General features: G+C 40.6%; 1 protein-coding gene across 19 annotated transcripts in view; it reads left to right on the top strand.

Annotated features, from left to right (window-relative positions):
- The window catches only part of eya4 (EYA transcriptional coactivator and phosphatase 4), a 300443-nt gene that overhangs the window by 194120 nt on the left and 84142 nt on the right, over window positions 1-22181 (top strand). For 9 of the 19 annotated variants that reach the window (XM_028797736.2, XM_051924949.1, XM_051924943.1 and 6 more), the window contains one exon: window positions 21856-21939. The exons of 7 other annotated variants lie outside the window; for them this stretch is intronic. In XM_028797736.2, coding sequence (XP_028653569.1) covers window positions 21856-21939 — 84 coding nt within the window. The remainder of the gene's footprint in view (window positions 1-21855; window positions 21940-22181) is intronic. 3 more of the 19 variants (XM_051924945.1, XM_051924942.1, XM_051924954.1) reach the window with 1 other exon arrangement.

Genomic DNA, 22181 nt, shown 5'->3' with positions numbered 1-22181 from the left:
TTAGAGATGTGACCATTCTATTTAGCATAAAATCAGCTTCATTTTCATGAATGAGGAGCACAGAGTGCCATTCACATTTGAAAACTGTTACTGCATCACACAAAAATTTTGAGCACCAGGACAGAAGGATACCCAAAAAGCATTCGAGTTTTTTAAGAGTAAATTTTAAGCAATATGTCTAGTTTTCACAAGTTTCCTAAAACCTAGTTGATTTGTATGTTGTTTTGAACAAGAGTCTCTGTGGAGAATTACAGCAGTTACATTGTTTATTCATTTTAACTTAATTAGATAGGGAAAAAAGTAATTTAGTCAGATTGATCTTCCCGATACCATGGTGAAAGACAGGATATGGTGTGTATTGCCAAGTGTGCAGTTTGCAGTTATTTTTAACATTTATGATTACTAGAGCAGACCACTCTTTTTCTCATCTGAAAAGAATTAAAAATCCCTCAGTGAAAAACAGTGTGTCAAGAAGACTTGATTCATTTTCTCTCTTGTGCATGGAACAAGTCACCTTCAATTAAATTAACCAGGAATTAGCAACATGAACATCTACAGTTTTAATTTCAGCAAACATGTACATTTTGCTTTACTTTTATGTACTTTTAATGTATTTTACAGTTTATTTTTGCTTCATTTCTGAAGGCCTTAAATCTAGCCCTGACTGCAATAATACAGGATCTACCTGAGTTAACCAATACTTTCACATGTTCCTACTCAGATAACACAGCATCCTATGCTGCTGTGTTCTTTGATTTGTGACTAAATTTGACATCCCGAAAATAACTTCAAAATTGACTGAGTTATCACTGTGATGGAAAGGAACAGAAGCTTTCCCAATATACTGTTGTTTATCAAGCAGTTTCCAAATCAAAGACTGACTCTGTTTTTCACAAATAATGTAAATCAAAATTGTTTCCCTAAGAGTAAAAATGTTCCAATTTATTTAATTTCAGATAATTGTTTCTTTTCTCTGCACACCCTAACAGTGTCTAACCATCCTGATTTAATCATTGTAGGGTCTTTAATATATTTGTTAACTTTGATTTTATCTGTAACAAATGAGAACCAACAAGGATTATATTCATGATCACAACTGCAGCTTGCCTCGCCATAGGTTTGGTGGCACTTGTGCTGTGTTACATTATCAGTCCCTCACTGATTATCCACTATGTCATAACTATACATTATGTATTAAATTTATGCATTCTCCATATGTAGGCTCCAATACTATAAAGTACCTTAATCAGATATGAATGTTCAAATAACCTGACCACAGTATTAATTTAAAGAATTACCTATATTGGTTGGAGTATAAGTTTTTAATCAAAGCTTGAATTCTCAAAGTGCAAATGTTTATAGATGGATTTATGTCAGGAAACACAGGCAAAAATATAAAATATATATCCACACTTCACTACAAGGCTGCCAAGATCAGGAAACTTCTTTGTAGAATTTTGAATAATGTAGGAATTCTCATAGGTCATACTTATGCCCACAGTTATTTATATGTGGTATATTCAGACTCAGTAATTAGCCTGACATTAAATTCAGTTTACTTTTATGCAGTGCTGTTTACTATAGACACACTTACAACATGTCAACAAATTTACAACTATAATGCTGGTTCTATAGAGTACACAACCAAACTGTTTACATATGAAACAGATAACTAATTAAACGATTAATTAGTGCAGTGATTCTTAAACCTTGGTTAAAATATATTTGAAATTATGATAACAGAAAATGAAGGTAATAAAGGATATAGCCAGTAGACGGACAAGGAAAGAAAATAGAAATTCCTGTTAACAGCATTCTACTGAGAAAATAAACCTCAAGGGGTCACCTGTCTTTTGCAAGGTAAAGTGATGTTTGAGGTTCCCAGTAGTACCAAGTGTCACAGCAGAATACTGAGAAAAAATCTTAGAATGAGAAAGGATTGGTAATGATCACCAAATGACAAATCTTATTACAAAAATGCTTCTAATAAGGATAATAAGATGGAAGCAGTAAATTTAATTAAAGTTCTATGGCTGATGAATAATCTTTTATACAACCAGCCAGATAATTCCTTAGTTTGAGACCGTGTAGCCAAAGGTTTGATCATATACAATAGTTGTATTTATCTCTGGAATTTTTAGAAAAAACATTTTCTTGCTCTCACGGTCATCAGGTTCTATGGATGAAAACCATCTATAACATAACAAGTAAGAAGGTGAATCTTAAAATAAGTCCTTAAATGAACTGGAAGTCAATGTAAAATGTATGTACAGGAGTTATCTGTTCATACTTCATATTTCTAATAATAAACATTTTAAATAAACTACAGACTAGAAATATAATGGTTTTAATTGTCTTGATTTAGTAAATTCTGCATAACCCTGATTTGAATTAGGTGGCTTTGATAAAGTTATGTTATGTTATGTTAAAATCAACTCTACTGTACAATGCATTGTAAGGTAATGCCTTAATCTTCCCCCTATAAAGTGAAAAACCTTTACGCATTTTCTACAGATTCTCTAAAAAGAAGTGTTAAATGCAGGAAAAAAGTCTAACATTGTATAAGATGAAAAATGTAAAATCTTGTGTTTAAAAATATTGTTTAATGTTTTCTCTTAAACAAACATAGTGTTTTTGTAATAAATTAGTGATAATATAAAATTCTGAAATATAAAATTATTATAACACATGAAAATTGTTTTCTAGAAATAAATTGTTTTAAGCCCCTAAAAAACATGATTATTTCATCTGCTGAGGCTCTTTTACTTCTATTTTTTAAAATCTTTTTCCATTTTATGTATTCCACTTAGCAATCCTTTTCCCTGGTGTTTATATCTAAATATCACTTTAAAGTTTCTGAAGCAGTCATTGCTTCATTGAAAGCAGGGGAAAACTTCAGTTGTTGTCCTTCAATTTCAGAAATTTCTTCTTATTCTTGTTCTTCTTCTTTACTTGTGTTTGTCCTACATTTTTGCAAAATTTCTTTCTAAAAATAGAGACACACACACACACACATACACATTACACACACACTAATCATCATGCTAAAGGTGGGATTCAGCTGACATCATTCATAATGACTATACAGCAGGCCGAGGCATACTGTAGTATTATCACACAGGCTGTGTGATAGTACAGTAAACAGAATAGTAAATGATAGACTATTGTCAAAGGTAATTCTAAAGTCTCATGCTGATTTGGTTGAAAACTAGTATTCAGGTCCTGTAAATAAAAAATGGACAGTGCATTGTACAGAGTAGCGCAGGGAAACATGAAGGTGTTAGTGACCCTGGGCCTTCGGCAGTTGTTTGGAACCAATGTGACCTCGTTTACAACCCCTTGCCATTAATTATGCAGGAGCAGTGGAGTGGTGCGCAATGAGCGTTCACTGTGAAAGCCTTTTATAAGAATGGTGATAGTGTGACTGCTGCGCAAAGGGAATTTTGGCTTCATTACCAGTTAGGCTGTCATGATCATGTCCCATCTGCTCATGTGATTACAACATGGGTGTGTGAAAAGGGTTCAGCCGTAAAAAAGAAGACCCCAGGTGGAGCCACTTTGAATACTGCCCTACAATCGATGGCAGCTATTTGACGATTGTTTGGGAGGTGCATCATTTCACGCAATGGTGACATTCCATGGCATTCAAGAGCCCCAGATCTGACAGCTTGTGGTTTTTTTCTGTGGGGACATCTTGAAAGCCAAGTGTACCACACACGTCCTGCAACCATTGCTGAATTAAAAAGGAGGATTGAAGAGGAAATCGCTGGCATTCCTCTTGACATGTTACGTTGAGCAATGTAGAATTTCCACAACAGGCTGTCAGAATGTGTACGGAGAAATGGACAACACCTTCATGATGTTTTCTTCAAATCATAAAATGAATATTGAATGAATATTGATTACTATCATTAATTGCATATGCTGTACAATACATTTCATCATTAAATGTATTTTATAATGTGTTTATTCTTGCATTGAATGTCAATTGAAAATTTCCCATTTCCATGTGCCACCCTGTATTTCCTCCCACTTACAGTTTTTCTATTTTTTCTGTATTTAAAAGTGGGTATTATGTATTAAATTTTTTAACTAACTCACTTTATTAATTAAAAACACACTTGAAGAAAGTTTTATTGATCAGTACATTAAATGCTGTCCATGTAACAGTGAAAATTGATGTTATGTTTTTAGAACCATTTTTCCTAAAATTAGTGCATAGGTGGATTTCAAATGCATAAGAAAAATATATAATATATATAATACACAGAACTGAGGTTTGTCAAAAAATATTGATTGAATAAATATTCAAAACCCAGAGTTAATATTTGCTGAACCAACTTAAATATCAATAATACTATCTCTCATTGGTACATGCAAATTTGTTATTGATTATCAATGAGTCCTGTATAAATAAAAAGTCATTCAACTGGCAAGTGTTTTTTCTCTGGCGTAAGTGCCACCATGGCTTGCTTGCATAAGGGGTAGATCAAGACATAGTGCAAAATTGTGATGAATTGAGTTATAAAAGGATAGACAAAAAAAGAGTTGCCTTGTTAGCCCAGGCTAAACCAAGATCAGATGTGAAAGAATTTCATGGGCAGCCAGAAAGGAGTAATTGAGTACAGAACTGTGAATCAGTTCATGGGCTTGAACTTAAATTGGAACTTCTGTAGAAAGCTTAAATGTAATTTCCAAAATATTACATTCTTGAATACTCTTGAATGGAGAAAAGGTCTTTAGCAAGGTGGTTTGGAGAGGGACAGCAGGGTTTTTATTTGTGCAGTTTATTTTGATACTTTGCATTCTTCCATTGTTCATCCCTTCCTGCAGTGTTGGTTTATTAAAGCTATATATTGTTGGAATATTTTTTTGCATTCATAAAGATTATTTGATTCTCATACCATCATGTGTATCTATCTATCTATCTATCTATCTATCTATCTATCTATCTATCTATCTATCTATCTATCTATCTATCTATCTATCTATCTATCTATCTATCTATCTATTTTGCCTTGTGACATTTTTATCCAAAAATGATTTTAAAAATATATCTGTTTGCATGGGAAGCACAGTGGTGCAGTGGTAGCACTGCTGCCTCAAATTTAGGAGACCTGGGTTTGCTTCCCAGGTCCTCCCTGCGTGGAATTTGCATGTTCTCCTCATGTCTGTGTGGGTTTCCTCCAGGTGCTCCAGTTTCCTCCCACACTCCAAAGTCATGCAGGTTAGGTGGATTGGTGATTCTAAATTGGCCCTAGTATGTGTGCTTGGTGTGTGTGTGTGTCCTGTGGTGGGTTGGGCCCTGCCCAGGATTGGTTCCTGCCTTGCGCTCTGTGTTGGCTGGGATTAGCTTCAGCAGACCCCTGTGACCCTGTGTTCAGATTCAGCGGGTTGGAAAATGGATGAATCTATTTGCATTTTAAAATTTGAAGAAAGCGTAAAAACATATTTTTGAGATTTGACATATCTTTAAATAATCTAACAATATCTTTAAACACACCACTTGGCATTTTTTGAGTCAGTTCATAATTTTGTTTTGCTCCATGGGAGTTATTTTTCCTGCATTGTTTAGGGTTCTTGTGCAGCAAGAATCAATATTCATGTTAATACATGGACATTTGTGTTAATAATTTAAGTGCAAGTTAATATAACTTTATTTAAAGTTTATTTTTAAGTGTGTGTTTGTAGAACCACCATTTTGTGATTGCATTATTAGGTTGCATTGCACTTTTGCTTGGGTTTGCCTCCCAGAAAGCACTACATACCAGATCAGAGGTGTTTTGCTTTACAGTTTTGTGCAGCAATCAGTACAGTGTCTGAGATTCCTGACCCAAAAGTCAAAAAACTTCACCTGATCCCCCATAGGTGAAATTTCACTTTTTAAGTATAGTATGCAAAGAACATAACACAGCAGCATAACATTAGTCATCCAATATGGAGTCTGCTTTAAAAGCTTAAAAACATAGACAAAACCATAGTGCAACACATAAGAAGGTTAAGACTTACTGTACTCAAGACTATTTGCTTAGAAGCCCACAATATTATCTGGGCCCAAACTTGCTGTTAGGTCCAATTCAATTTTAGGAAATGGCCAGTGAAGAGAAGCATTGATCTTGCATGGTAGAGTGATGTTGAACAGACAAAAAGCTCCATTTTTGCAACAGTTAGGTGATGGCTAATTTTGAGTGGGCCTGCATAATTTTCCAAAAGTGGACTATTGACATTTCTGTTGCATCTTAATATGCAAACACATCAACAGCAACAACTACAACATTTATTTAGATACCACATTTTCATACAAACAATGTAGCTCAAAGTGCTTTACAAATTGTCAAAGAGAAAGTTATAAGAAAAGAGAAACAAATAAGATTAGGCAATAATATTAAAGAATAAGTAACAAAGAAAGAAAAGAAATACAATCTAATTAATCTGAACAATCGTAAAAACAGATAAATATCATGTAGAAGACAAGCATCCTTAAATACAGAGGTGGGCAATTTTGGTCCTGGAGGGTCACAGTGGCTGCAGGTTTTTGTTCCAACCCAGTTTCTTAATGAGAAGTTAATTACTGCTGATGAAGCACTTATTGCTCAAGTGACATTTTGATGCTTGATTTTAATGGTCCCACTTGTTAAGGCTCCCAACCCGTAACAACAGAATCCCTGAAGCCTATGAAAATATTCATAATGCCTCCTTAAATTCCCATGCACCTCGTCAGCAGCGTCTATGTTTTGCAAATGTGTCAATCACTCAGGCAGTTGAAGTCAAGTCAGATGACAATTCTCAGAGCTGGGAGTAAGGTGTCTGGAATTGTATAGGGTAAATATTATTATATTGTTATTTGGAATACAACGATCTGTATAAATATAGGATGACAGGAAATGTGAGGTAAGAAATGTTGAACACATAACTAAAAGAGAAACGTTTTTCATGTTATAGTAATAATTGACAAAATGTTGACATGAAGTGTATAATGTGAAGAAGTTAACGCTGAAGGTATAAAAGCAGGCACACAAAAGCAGCTCAATCATTTCTTCTTGGTGTCTTGTTGAGCAAACAGACACTGCAGTGTCTATGGTGGATGTTACTATTTCCTCGCACACAGACATTCTCATCAACATTTCATTTGAACATTTTTTTTTATTCAAGAATCCAATAATAAAACTGAATAAAAAAATCATTCAAATTACCGTAGATACTCGCGTATTAGTCGATCTCGCAGATAAGTCGAGTGTATTGTTTAAGCCGAAAATTACAAAATTTGTTATGACCCGCATATAAGTCGAGGGTAAAACTTGACAGCTATCAGAGATAGAGGGCGACAATCAGCTGTTAATGGCGATAAAACTCACTGTCATGTCACAGGCATTCCCTCTGTGCTTGGAGAAATGCTAGACTCGTTGACTCTGCAACTAATCCTTGCGTGTGCGTGAGTTGTGAAATGTAAACAAAGGCAAGATGGCGTTGATATGTCACAAGGGAGCGAAGCGAGTGCAGAAAAGAAAACACTCGGCAGACGATGTTTTGCACATTATTGCTGAGTCGGACTCTGATTTTTCAGAATCGGATTTTATTGACAGTGATCAGGAATCGAGCAAGAGGGTGAAATCCTTGCATGTGCATGAGTTGCGAAATGTAAACAAAGGCAAGATGGCGTCGATATGTCACAAGGGAGCGAAGCGAGTGCAGAAAAGAAAACACTCGGCAGACGATGTTTTGCACATTATCGCTGAGTCGGACTCTGATTTTTCAGAATAGGATTTTATTGACAGTGATCAGGAATCGAGCAAGAGAGTGAGAAGCCGGCATCAGCTGATCGGACACCAGCCAATGCCGCCCCAGCTGTTCGGGTGCGAGCTGAACGCATTCGCGCAGCCAATGCAGCTATGGCAAGGTTCGCGTGGGAGGAATCCCCAGACATTGATCCGTGGGAGCTGAACTGGCTACCGGAGTTCACAAGACAGCATGGCTTGCTGTAGGACACGACAGATCACCCGCTGCTGGACTACTTCAGGCTGCTCTCTCCTGATGCTGCTTTTCAGCTACTGTCAGACGTGACAAACAGGTAGGCAGAGACAGAGGGCGACAATCAGCTGTTAATGGTGACGAAACTCACTGTCACGTCACAGGCATTCCCTTTGTGCTTGGAGAAATGCTAGACTCGTTGACAAGGCAACTAATCCTAGCGTGTGCGTGAGTTGCTAAATGTAAACAAATTTAAACAAAGGCAAGATGGTGTCAATATGTAACAAGGGAGCGAAGCGAATGTAGAACAGAAAACACTCGGCAGACGATGTTTTGCACATTATCGCTGAGTCGAACTCTTGATTTTTCAGAATCGGATTTTATTGACAGTGATCAGGAATCGAGCAAGAGAGTGAGAAGCCGGCATCAGCTGATCGGACACCAGCCAATGCCATGCCAGCTGATCGGCTGCCAGCTGAACGCATTCGCGCAGCCGATGCACCTACTGGACTTCACAAGACAGCATGGCTTGCTGTTGGACACGACAGATCACCCGCTGCTGGACTACTTCAGGCTGCTGTCTCCTGATGCTGCTTTTCAGCTACTGTCAGACGAGACAAACAGGGAGGTAGAGAAATTTTTTGAATCGCGGGCTGCACTTGCATCGCATTGATAGCGTGCGTTGCCTTGGTTCTTTTGATTCCAAATCTGGTTGCACGTGGCAGCTAATGGTATGTTTGTTATCCAAAACCTGCAAAAGCTAATGCTCAAATTCAGGTATTTCACAGTTTAAAGAATTATTTAATGAAATTAGAAAAAAACTAGCTAATTAGCAATAGTATTGCTGGCTTATAATTATTTCAAAGACCATGGGAAACAGCAGATGACCGGTGACTTAACACCGTGAAGCGTTGAGTGTACAATGTCATTACCCAAATTCTATGGACAATTAATTGTGTTGCTCCGCGGATAAGTCGATTCTGTTTTTTTGAATGAATTTTAAGGCATAAATTTTTCGACATATACGCGAGTATCTACGGTAAGTTTTATGATTAAAAAAAATTGTTCAAATGACATGTTGATATGAATGCCCATGTGCAAGGAAAAGTAACATCTTTTACATGTACCATAAATTTACATAGGATGTTACAGACTCACATCAAATGTATGTTTTTGTTATATACTGTAATAGTAACAATAATAGCAGCTCGTTACTCAAAGTGCTAAACACAGAGAAGTCACAGGATTTGAACCTATTATCTCATCATTGGTGAACGTTAGTTTATCCACTGTGCCATCTGCACAGATCAATGACAGAGCAGTGTTACAAATTATGACAACTGGTTGAAAATGAAACACACAAACACATAAATATGCAAGTGTCTTTTATTTTGTACTGACTGATAGTTGGGCTTCAGCAACATGTCAATTAAGCCATTTCTTTTTCTTTGGTTTTATTCTTGAATAAAAGCATACTTGTTTTGTTACCTTTTATGAAAGTGTTTCTTGGATATTTGGGCTTCACACATCCCACACTTCACGTCAAAATTATGTCATTATTACTATAACATATGAAAACATTTTCTGTTTTAGTCGTGTGTTCAGCATTTCTTGCCTTGCATTTCCTCTGTCTTTCTATATTTACACAGATCGTTATAGATACAGAACACACATGAAATGTATGTATTTCAAATCATGATATTTCATTACCTATGCAATTCCTTACAAACGCGTTGCCAGGTAAACATTTCAACAGAGACTTGAACTATGAGGATAGCAGCAAGGCGATGCCTTCATCTAACTGAATGGGGGATGGGGGCTATAGCAGGCTGCATTCTGCTAATCCACACATGCTGGAGAAAAAAACAAAATCTACAGGGGTTCCAAGCCCAAAAGACCACTCAGTCCCCACTGGGCATTCTACATAACATAAATGTTCTTAATTCATTCCTGTTTGTTCCCAGGATGCATATGAGAGGATCTGATGAAGTCAGTCTGGTGGACAGCTGGAGCAGCTGCCTTCATTCCATCATCACAGGTGGCTGCATAGTGCCTTGATCAGGTGGTAGCAGCGATCAAGAACCGGAAAAGCCAGCACAGAAAAGTTGAGATTAGTTAAGATAGCAGATCCCTGAAGAATATGATAATTTCTGTGCCCATATAGTCTATTAAAAGTACAACTAAAATGTAGCTGCGATAGAGCCAAATTAAAATAATGGATTTTTAGCAGTTTTTTAAAAATGTTTCACAGTATTTTCTGGCAAATTTCTAATTTTTGCAGATTTTAGATGCATAACAGCAAAAAGGCTCTTGGAATTATAAGCAAATCACCATTAGAAGATCTAAGGTTACGACTTAGAGTGTAGGGGGACAGACATTCCAAAATATAGGACGGAGCAAGATTATTTAAGGCTTTATAAACTATTAGTAGCATTTTAAAGTTGATTCTGAATGACACGGGAAACCAATGTAATAATGCGGAAACTGGAGAGATGTACGGAAATTTTCTTTTTCCACTTAAGATTCTGGCTGCTGCATCTGTTTTTCTTTGGGTGGCACAGTGGAGCAGTGGTAGCGCTGCTGCCTCGCAGTTAGGAGACCCAGGTTCGCTTCCTGGGTCCTCCCTGCGTGGAGTTTGCATGTTCTCCCCGTGTCTGTTTGGGTTTCATCCGGGTGCTCCGGTTTTCTTCCACGATCCAAAGACATGCAGGTTAGGTGGATTGGCGATTCTAAATTGGCCTTGGTGTGTGGGTGTGTTTGTGTATGTCTTGCTGTCAGATTGGTTTCTGCCTTGTGCCCTGTGTTGGTTGGGATTGGCTCCAGCAGACCCCCGTGACCCTGTGTTCGGATTCAGTGGGTTGGAAAATGGATGGATGGATGGATGTTTTTCTTCAGAATGCTATTATATATTATATATATAATATAATGGATCTCCAATGCAAGCAATGCATTGCAATCACCTCAACTACCAATGCATTTTCTACTTGTTAAGTAAGACTGAAACCAATTTAAGATGCTGCTGGAAAAGTTACCTATTGTGTAAGGAGATTTTTAAAAGTATCTGTGGTCTGTGGTGTCAAATTTTGCACTCAAGTCTAAGAGAACAAGAACAGATGTACGGCCTTTGTCCACATTAACCCGCAAATCATTTACTACAAGTCCGTGCTATTTTCACGAACTCATGTGAAAACCTCCTATACATGAAATGAGAGTATCAAGCATTGGCAGATAAAGTTGATCACTGAATGCGAATGCACCATTTTCCATTTTGTTTACTGTAGTTTTTCACTTTCCCAGTGTAGTCGTTAGTATAGACTGTTCTTTGGGAGTCAGTGTAGGTCATTTCCTTTTTGCAGAAGTTTAAACTACATTCACTGAGCAAATGCCTAAGAACACCTGTACATCTGCTTATCCATGCAATTATGTCATCAGTCAATCAAGTGGAAACAGTACAAGGAGTAAAATTGTAGCAGGGCCACATAGTGTTGTAAATGTCAGTTCTGAGTGCGTCTCGTTTCATTGTCCCGTTTACTGTTTATGTGTATCAGTTAATGCCGTCCCCGTAAAGGGGGACGGATGATGGAAGGAGACCACAGCCACAAACCTGGAAAACACCTGTTTACAATTAATCAATCACAGCCGTCACAGGACTATTTAAGCCAGCAGGAGGAGAAGGAAGAGGAGAGGAGAGAAGGAGATTTTTTTCACATTCACGACCACGAGCCACCTGTACCTGTTATTTTCCACATCGCGCATTTCCATCCAGTTTGTTTTTCCATCTGCCGGACTTGCTTCAAGGACCTCATCACGAGAGACCCCGGGGTCGGACTTAATCATCCACCACTCACCGAGGATTCACGGTGAGGCTGCTCCATTATTTCCGGGGAAAATCAAACAACTCATTTTCACTAATTCAGGCAACCGCATTCAGGACAGTTTCTTTATTACCGGGCTCAAGTTCACAAGCATTCAGTTTATCAGTCATTGTTGTTATTCGTGTTGTGTGTTTATATGTTACAGGGACAAGGGAGGGTTTTTGTTGTATTTATATTTGGTGGTGTCTTGTTGTTGCTGGGGTGGAGGGATATTTATATGTTTCTATTTTTTGCATGTCTTGTTTCATTTAATACATTTAATCCGTTTAAATTTTACATCCTGTTGTTGTGTACTTATCTTTTCATCGTCGATTGTGGGGGAAAAGTTTAATTGGTTAGAAGTACGGCTTGATAATTAGATTATTTCTCAGTAAATCATCCAGGCCACAGGTCTTGGAAGTGTAGCTGCTGGCTGGGTAAAGGGGTCGGCCGTTACATAAAGTGGTGCCCTCTCTGAGGAATCTTAATAAGTATCTATCGCTGTCTGCCTTTAAACATTTTCCCCAATTTAACATGTCTATAGTGCGTGCCGAGCAGGACGACACCATTGCTTCGCCGTGGTGTGATGATGGAGTAGCCGGGGCACGGCACATCACGGTCAGAGCGTGTTCAGCGGTGCGGGAGGTGGTGGATTCGTTGCAGTCGCTGTACCTCGAAGATCACCATGGACCTGAGGAGGAATGCCTGGAGGATGTCTCGCCTCCGTGGGAAGATCTGGCACAACAACTAACCCGGCTGGATGAGAAAGTCCGCGAGGTTGCTGAAAGTGCGCTCGGGTGAGAAGATGCCCTGCGGGCTCGCATCAGCAGCTCCCAGGAGGAAATAAAAGAATACCTCAATGAGCAAGTTCAACTCCTGGGGCGGGAAATCGTGTTGTGCCTCCAGAGGCGGGATCAACGCTGGCAAGAAACTCTTCAGGAGGAGGTCCGAAGGAGTCTCCAGACGTTACGTCAGTCACCCTGTCATTCAACGCCGTACGGGTCTCGTGGGGGGGTGAATACATCAATCGGCCCTCTGTTCCTGGGGTGCACCTTTCCTTTCCCAAGTTGGGGGCTCCTTATAACATTGATGATGTCCTCAACTTTGTGGAAGAAGGGGAGGCGTATCTGGCTGTTAACCCTTTAACCCCAGAAGAGCTTATGGGGGTGATAGGGTCATCCCTCTCAGGGCCAGTGCGGAGCTGGTGGCTGACGGCCAAGAAGAACATTAAAGACTGGGGATCCTTTCGTCGATCTTTCCTCGCGGCTTTTCTTCCGGAAGATTATGAATCCGAACTGGAGGACAAGCTGCGATCCATGGTGCAACTGCCTTCGCAATCCATCCGGGACTTCGCCTATGAATATCGGGCTTTGTGTTTGAAGTGGCGGCCGGCTATGTCTGAAGAAGAGGTGGTCCACCGCATCCTTAATGCCTGTAATCCGCGGTTAGCTGGGGGTCTCAGGGGGGTTGTGGGGTCGGTGGAAGACCTGGTGAAGGTGGGCTCACAAGTGGAACGGGACTGGGGAAACTCAAAAACGTACTGGAACAAGGTACAAGCCAGTACACGAGAAACCCAGCCCCTAAAACCCCAGCGAGCCAAACCTTGCCGCTCGGAAGCCGATCTCGCCATCATGCAAACGAGTACGTCCCTCCTGATCGTCCCAGTGAAGCTGCGGGGGTGGCAGGTGGATGCGGTGGTGGATACAGGGAGCCATCACACCTTAATCCGCTCAAGCATGTGTGAAGAAGATTAGCCGACCGACAGACAACTTAACATCTGCCCCGTCTGTCCGATTTGTATTGGCAGATGGGAGTGAACACAGGGCCCTGAGCAAAGTCCCCTTGAGGTACAGTGTACTCTCCACCACCTGGGAAATGGATACGTATGTCCTGGATGACCGGCACCTGTCCGTCCCGTTACTCCTTGGGCTGGACTCTTTAACCACCATGAGGATGACCATCCATCTCAGTCCCAGGGGGTATATGGTGCCAGGGGAAGGGGTATGCGACTTCATACATAAATCAAAAGAAGATCTGGGCTCCGAATTCATTGGCTTCTACGCGGCAGTGAGGAGTGACGTAAGCACCTCGGCGGCAGCCCCTGTGGAGGAACAGCCCGAAGAGGTGAGGCTGGTGCTGAAGAAGTGGGCCGAGGTGTGGACTGAGAAATTATTGAGTCGCCCGTGGAGTTACCCACGTGATCCACACCTCGGACGAAGTTCCAATAAGGCACCGAGCCTACCGCGTTTCTCCACTAAAGAAGGGCATAATTAAAGAACACCTTGATCGAATGCTCGCCGAGGGAATAATCGAACCATCTTCCTCCTCCTGGGCGTCCCCTGTGGTCCTCGTGAAGAAGACAGATGACACCTATCGTTTCTGCGTGGACTACAGGGGGGTTAACGGGAAGACGAGTCTGGACACATATCCCATGCCCCTGGTTCATGAGATTCTGGAGTCACTGCATGGAGCTGCAGTTTTCAGCACACTAGACCTCCGCAGTGGCTATTGGCAGGTGCCGATGGACGAGGGGAGTAAGAAGAAGACGGCAGTCATCACCCCTGAAGGCTTGTTCCAGTTCAAAGTCATGCCTTTTGGGCTTAAAAATGCTGGGGCCACCTTCCAGCGGCTCATGGAACAAGTCCTGAGGGGGTTGATAGGCAAGATCTGCTTTGTATACATCGACGACGTCATCATTTACTCCCCTTCTATTAAACAACATCTCCAGGACCTGGACACCATCTTCCAATGATTACATCAAGCGCACCTTACGCTGAACACGAAGAAGTGTACCTTCATTCAACCCCACATACGCTTCCTCGGGCACATTCTTTCATCTGAGGGGGTCGCTGTAGACCCCGAGAAGACCTTAGCCATCCGAGACTACCCCACGCCCACGGATTTGAAATCTTTGCAACGTTTCCTTGGGTTAGTGGGCTGGTATCACAAGTTCATTCCCCGAATGGCTGATACAGCGGCTCCCTTGAACAACTTAAGAAAAAAAGATGTCCCGTGGGAGTGGAAAACAGAGTGCCAGGACGCGGTCGAGCAACTAAGGAGCCACCTTCAAGAGCCACCCGTTCTGGCCCAGCCAGATCCGCAGTTCACTTTCCAGGTACAAACAGATGCCAGCAACCTGGGGCTTGGCGCCGTGCTCACTCAGAAAATCCACCAGGTTGAACACGTCATTGCTTACGCCTCTCGAGCCTTGCACGGCGCTGAGCTCAATTATTCGACAGCTGAAAAAGAGTGTTTGGCTGTCGTGTGGGCTGTGGAAAAATGGAGACACTATCTGGAGGGGGTTGAATTTGAAGTGTACACAGACCATCACGCTCTGACCTGGGTATTTAATCACCCGAAGACCTCCTCCCGTCTAACCAGGTGGGTACTACGCCTCCAGAACTTTACTTTCAAGGTGACCTATCGGAAGGGCTGTGGCAATATCGTGCCTGATGCTCTGTCCAGGGTGTCAGAGCCACCGGGGATGGTGTGTTTGGCAGAGGCAAAGAAGATGATCCTCCCTCTGCCAAGGAGCCTTGAAGACCTGGCTCAAACACAAGCCACCAGTCCATTCTGCCAGAGCATCAGGGAGGGACTGGAACAGCAGCGTACCGACCGGGGACACTTCGTGGACCTCCAGGGGGTTCTGTACAGGACCACTCCATCCTCCCTTGGGGGTCTGCAACACCAATTAGTGGTCCCGGAAGAGCTCATCCCCGACTTTCTAAACTACTATCATGACAGTCCTTTAGGTGGTCACCTTGGAAGGACAAAAACTTTATTAAAGATCCTGGGGTTTGCGTGGTGGCCGTCTGTCCGGAAAGACGTTTGCCACCACGTGATGAAGTGCATCACCTGCCAGCAGCTCAAAAACCCACCTGGTAAACGGGCAGGATTTCTACAATCGACAATCGCGGATGGACTGGGGGAGACTTTGGGAGTCGACCTGATGGGGCCATTTCCTGTTACCAGCTCGAGGAAGACCGTCCTGATGGTGGTGATTGATTATTTTTCAAAGTGGGTGGAGCTGTTTGCCTTAACGGATGCCAAAACTAACAAGATCTGCTCTATCCTGAAGAACGAAATCTTCACCCACTGAGGGGTGCCGAAGAACATCGTCTCAGACCGGGGTCCACAGTTCACGAGCTCTGTATTAGATGAACTTTATACAGCCTGGGGAGTGAAGAAAAACCTGACAACAGCTTACCATCCCCAGGCTAACATGACAGAGCGAGTGAACCGGACCCTGAAGAACATGATCGCCTCCTATGTGGGTGAACGCCATCAGGATTGCCCTGAACACCGCTGTGCATGAAGCCACAGGTGAGACGCCTGCTTTGGTTGCGCTGGGCAGACAGCTAAAGGGCCCGCTTGACCGACTCCTTCCCAGAGCCCCTAGTCCAGAAACCACCAGTTACAATAACTTATTTAAAATGGAGGAATTACAGCGGAGAATCCAACAGAGGTTGGTGAGTTTGACATCCAGACATGCCAAGTTATATAATGACCGGCGTAAGGAGGCGCACTTTCAGCCGGGTGATTTGGTCTGGATTAGAACTCACCATCTCTCGGATGCCAGCAAAAGGTTCTCCGCCAAGCTAGCGCCTAAATGGTTAGGTCCAGCCAAAATCATATCGCAAACAGGTCCAGTTAATTTCCAGTTTCAAAGGGGTATCGGCACTGACTCCAAACTAGACACAATCCATGTGGCCAATCTCAAGCCGTACTTCGGCCCTCCCTTGTCCAAGGTTGGGGGGGGGGGGGGGATGTGGCGGGGCCACATAGTGTTGTAAATGTCAGTTCTGAGTGCGTCTCGTTTCATTGTCCCGTTTACTGTTTATGTGTATCAGTTAATGCCGTCGATGATGGAAGGAGACCACAGCCACAAACCTGGAAAACACCTGTTTACAATTAATCAATCACAGCCGTCACAGGACTATTTAAGCCAGCAGGAGGAGAAGGAAGAGGAGAGGAGAGAAGGAGATTTTTTTCACATTCACGACCACGAGCCACCTGTACCTGTTATTTTCCACATCGCGCATTTCCATCCAGTTTGTTTTTCCATCTGCCGGACTTGCTTCAAGGACCTCATCACGAGAGACCCCGGGGTCAGACTTAATCATCCACCACGCACCGAGGATTCACGGTGAGGCTGCTCCATTATTTCCGGGGAAAATCAAACAACTCATTTTCACTAATTCAGGCAACCGCATTCAGGACAGTTTCTTTATTACCGGACTCAAGTTCACAAGCATTCAGTTTATCAGTCATTGTTGTTATTCGTGTTGTGTGTTTATATGTTACAGGGACAAGGGAGGGTTTTTGTTGTATTTATATTTGGTGGTGTCTTGTTGTTGCTGGGGTGGAGGGATATTTATATTTATATGTTTCTATTTTTTGCATGTCTGTTTCACTTAATACATTTAATCCGTTTAAATTTTACATCCTGTTGTTGTGTACTTATCTTTTCATCGTCGATTGTGGGGGAAAAGTTTAATTGGTTAGAAGTACGGCTTGATAATTAGATTATTTCTCAGTAAATCATCCAGGCCACAGGTCTTGGAAGTGTAGCTGCCGGCTGGGTAAAGGGGTCGGCCGTTACAAAATCATGCAGAACAGGTCAGGTGTTTCAGTTAATGTTGGCATCAAACACCAGAATGGGGACAAAATATAATCTCAGTGATTTTGACTGTGGCATGATCGTTGCCAGATGGGCTGGTTGAGTATTTCTGAAACTGTTGATCATCTGGGATTTTCACAGACAAGAGTCTCTAAGAGTTTATTCACAATAGTTTGTAAAACAAAAAACATCAAGTAAGCGTTAGTCCTGCAAACAAACACCTTGTTGATAAAGATGATTGGAGGAGAATGGCCAGACTGGTTCAAGCTGGCTGAAATGTTATGGTAACTTAGATAACCATTCTGTACAACTGTGGTAGCAGTAAAGTAGAACAATGGTACAATAAAACTGGTGCTTGCCAGGAGACTAACATTTTGCTGCTCAATGCCCCAAGCTGTCTTTCCATTATTTTGGCTTTCTGACCAGGAAAGGTAATTCTTTGTGCCTTGTTTGAGATACGTAACGCAAGGTAGTGCCTACTGATGTCCTGTTTTTCATTACATAAGTTTAAAAGATAGCATCTTTGTTTTGCACAGTAAGTTGGATGTTTCATAATGCATTGTACTGTATTATTGGGTCACACTGAATCTGTCATACTCTTTTAAAATATTCATGATAAAACAGGCCTAGGTCAAGAACACCTCATTATTGCTTCATTTTTCGTTAAATTGAGGTGCCTTTTGTTTTTAATCTCTGTACTTAAATATGTGTGTTAATAATGTACTTTACTAAATACAGATAAGTAAGTTGAGTAAAAAATCATAATGACTGCCAAGCATTTATTATTTTAGCAAATAACTAACAACATACCTGCAGTCTGGTAAAACTATGGTAGGCTAAATTAGCGTATCTTCAAGGTTGAATTTAAAGGCTGGCACTGGTTGACGTCCCTTAAATGACCTGCTTGCACATTAACAATGAAATCATCACCACCTGACAATTCCTTATTGTACATATAAACAAAACTTAAAATGAGACTACATACATCATAATAATAAACAGAAAACCACCATTAACTTTGTTCATCAATGCATCTGGTCCTGCTAGGATTATCATTATCATTTATGTCCCTTGCAGCATACCACTTAACAACACTGTCCTTGGTTAAATCCTTGAGCTCTTTTCCTAACATTCTTTCAGTATACCATGGTGTTCAAAACACTCCTTTCTTCAACTGCAGCTTATAAGTTGTATAGTACTTGTGTTATGGTCTTACCACATGATTCCTCCCATGCTTCTTTGTGTCCACCTTATGTATTGTTCAAACCAGCTCTTTCTTCTTTGTTCAGTTTTTGATTGTCTGCACCCTATTCCTTTATAATCCTCATTGCAGTTCTAATGATAATTGCTTTTTCATATTTCAGTATATATTGTTATTCAACATTGATCATTGTAATTGTTGCCCTAATCTTATTTACTTATCTTGTATTGTATATGTTATAAAGCTGATGTCACATTACACAACTTCTAGTTATTGAGTATGTCACGTTTGCTGACTGCAGTTGCTGCACCATGTCAATATACATGACTTAAAATTGCCGGGCATGTCAAATTTAGCATCTTCATGATGACTTTCCAGCACCTTTTTCTGACAGCCAGTAGCATGCTACCTGATGGAACTGATGATATACAAGTGTTATCAGGTACAGCGAGTTCAGCCGCAATCTCTTGCCCCTTTTTTTCTTTTTTATATTCTGTCATGGTACATAAAACACAAGAAATCAGATATCCGACGTCTCTTCTATTTGTGAGGTCCAAAACACCCAAATTCCTTATTTTTTGTCCCTGCATTATAAGCATTTTACTTCCAGATGAGCATTCATTGATTGTCAGCTCTCATGCACACAGCCTGTGCCTATGACTGAAGGCAAAATAAAGCAAGTATGATCTTACCAGAGTGAGTGAATCATTGGGACAGCTTCACTGGAGCATGCCACGACAGCATCCATCTTGCTAAGATTAGTTAAGTGAAGACTATAGCTGAAGTGAAGGCTACAACTGAAAATCTCTGAAAAAATTGTCTAATGTGACATGACCTTCAAAGTGCAAAAATAAGAATGAGATTGCTTCATTTGCTCAATGTTTTGTCTTTTATAATGCTAAGCTAACTTTTTCCCACAAAGTATTCTTTCATTTCTCTTTTTCATAGTGACCCAAATTTATTATTCTTTGTCACTCTTCATTTAAAGGCCCTTTCTATTTGCTAGTTATTTGTTTTTCCTTGTCTAAAGACTAAAGCTTTCTGTTACCATCTCTCAATTATCTGTTCTTTTTTATCATTTCATCATTCAGTGAAGTATTCTTACTTCTGCATTTTATGCATTTGTTTATTTCTTTTTGAATATTTCCCCATGTTTCCAAACCATCATAATTAATATGCATGTTTTTTTTTTTGCTTTTTTTCTTTTATATGTTTCAAACTCAGTACAGTACACCCCCAAAATTCGCGGGGGTTGCGTTCCTAGAGCACTCGCGAATTGTGAAAAACCACGACTTTTGGATGTGGTTAAAAAATGCCTTTTAAATGCCTATTTTTATAGTTTAAACCCTAAATACAGTATGTCTCCAAAGCACTTTAATTTCGTTGCAAACTCAGCTTAATACATTAATACATTACCTAAAAAATTACCTTAATACATTACCTAAAAACAGAATGTAAAGGTAAACCCGACTACTATACAGTACTGTACTGCTATGTCTCCCACGGTGCTGGAATATAAAATACCGCTATACGTACTGTAATTCATGCAAGCGCGTTTTCTTTGGTATGTGCTGTCATTTTCTTTGTTATAAGTACAGTAAATACATAATTTCATTTAATTAAAATACAGTAAAATGTACAGGTACTCAATATTGATGATGATTATGATGATGAAGTAGCTGTGCAGTACGATGCAGAGGATTTAAAACTCCTCGGGTGGCGCCTTTTCTTCAGGCACTTCAGGAGGAGTCGTATCTTTGGACGGGTCTTCTTCTGGTGGGGTTTCGTGCTGACTTTTCTTTGTAGATTTCAGGAACATTGTGATGGGAAGTTGCTACATTGTCTCCTGTAGCAAACTGCTGGTACAATTTCTGTGCTTTCTCACGGATGATGTTACCGTCCAAGGGGATGTTCTTCTTCCTGCAGTCGGTGATCCACAATGCCAAGGCAGATTCCATCCTGACGATATTTTTATTCCTTATGGTCGTTACCTTTTTGGCACTATCACAGAAACTTACAGATACGGTACTCCAGATCGCTGCTTTGTTCTTCTTTATGTAGCGTGCAGTGCTTTCGTTAATGCCATAGTGGCGCGTTACTGCAGCATAACTTTTTAGTTCACGTAGCAAATCCAGTAGTTCAGCCTTCTCCTGGAGTGTTTTAAACTTCTTCTGGCGCTTAGGCTCAGTGCCAGAAGCCTTAGAAGGTGCAGGGTGATTCGGCGACATCTTGTGCGTTTAAGAATAACAAAATGAATACTAAAACAAAATGGAAAACACGAGGACACTCAGCTGGAGTCGCGTCACAGGGCAGCAATCAATCAGCAGCAAGGAGAAATGAATAACGCTCTCCTCTCGGATTGGCTACTTTCACCATCCCAAACCGCTTTTCCCTCAGCGGTGGTAAACCCACTCAACTGGAGACACGTCACAGGGCAGCAGTCAATCAGCAGCAAGGAGAAATGAATAACGCTCTCGGATTGGCTACTTTCACCATCCCAAACTGCGTTTCCCTCAGCGGTTGCTTCCTGTTCTCTATTACAGCACAGTATTGCCACAAAAAAAGCCATAAAAAATTGTGGAGGATATTTGTGCTTTCCGCTAACATATTAATAGTTAGGTTCTAAGGGAAAATCCGCAAACGACTGAGTCCGCGAACCCTGAACCACAACTTCGCGGGGGTCTACTGTATATTCTTCCAGCATTGTTAATCTTGAGTCTCTCTGCCTTCAACTTACAGTTTTACATATTTCTATCAAATATTTTGAGTTTTCCATGTACCACTCTATTTATTATTGTGTTCATTTTAACGCATGATGCTGTCATGTTTCATTGTTTTTTTTATTGCTAGATTATGATTTGAAGCATAATGTAATGAAGTTGGTATTTCTGTTTCTAGAGACACTTCCAAATACTGCATATTTTGCCCACTTTTCGTGACAGGCATCACATATGGAACACAAACCTGATGTTTTGTTACATAGTCAAAACTGTTGTGACTATTATATTATTGAATCAGATTGATCAGAAATTAACAATAAGAAATGACTAAATATGAATTATTTAAATAGTTTTGGTTAGTGCAATATTAACTTTTTATTTGTAACAACCTTTTCTTTTGTGTTTCATTGTGATGGTAAGTAAAATGTATTTTTTTCCACTTGTGGACGTATGTACTTGTATTGTGTTAACTATATCCTTCCCAACCTTCAGGAGGAAATATGACCATTCTTAATACTGCAGATTGGTTGCTGGGGTGCAGCCCCTCATCTTCTGCATCAAGTATGAACAACTATGGTACAATGCATGTGTTTGAATGTGTGTTATGACTGCAGTGTTCTGCATTTTCATCTGTGTGTTTCCTTTTTGTAAAGAACTTTACTATAATAACTAGTAGATTTAAGATGTGAAATGTGTGCTCCTATTCCTGGAGCCCAGATTTTTTCTTGACAATAAGGTAGAGGCTACCATACTATACTGTAGCAGTTTTCCTTAGTGTGTCCTTGAAGGTTTACTGTACAACCAAGAAATTGTTATCT

Source organism: Erpetoichthys calabaricus, chromosome 3 (genome assembly GCF_900747795.2).
Source record: "Erpetoichthys calabaricus chromosome 3, fErpCal1.3, whole genome shotgun sequence".
In the NCBI taxonomy this organism is placed as follows: domain Eukaryota; kingdom Metazoa; phylum Chordata; class Cladistia; order Polypteriformes; family Polypteridae; genus Erpetoichthys; species Erpetoichthys calabaricus.
The sequence above is the reverse complement of the archived record's forward strand: the minus strand, read 5'-3'. Positions and strand labels throughout refer to the sequence as shown.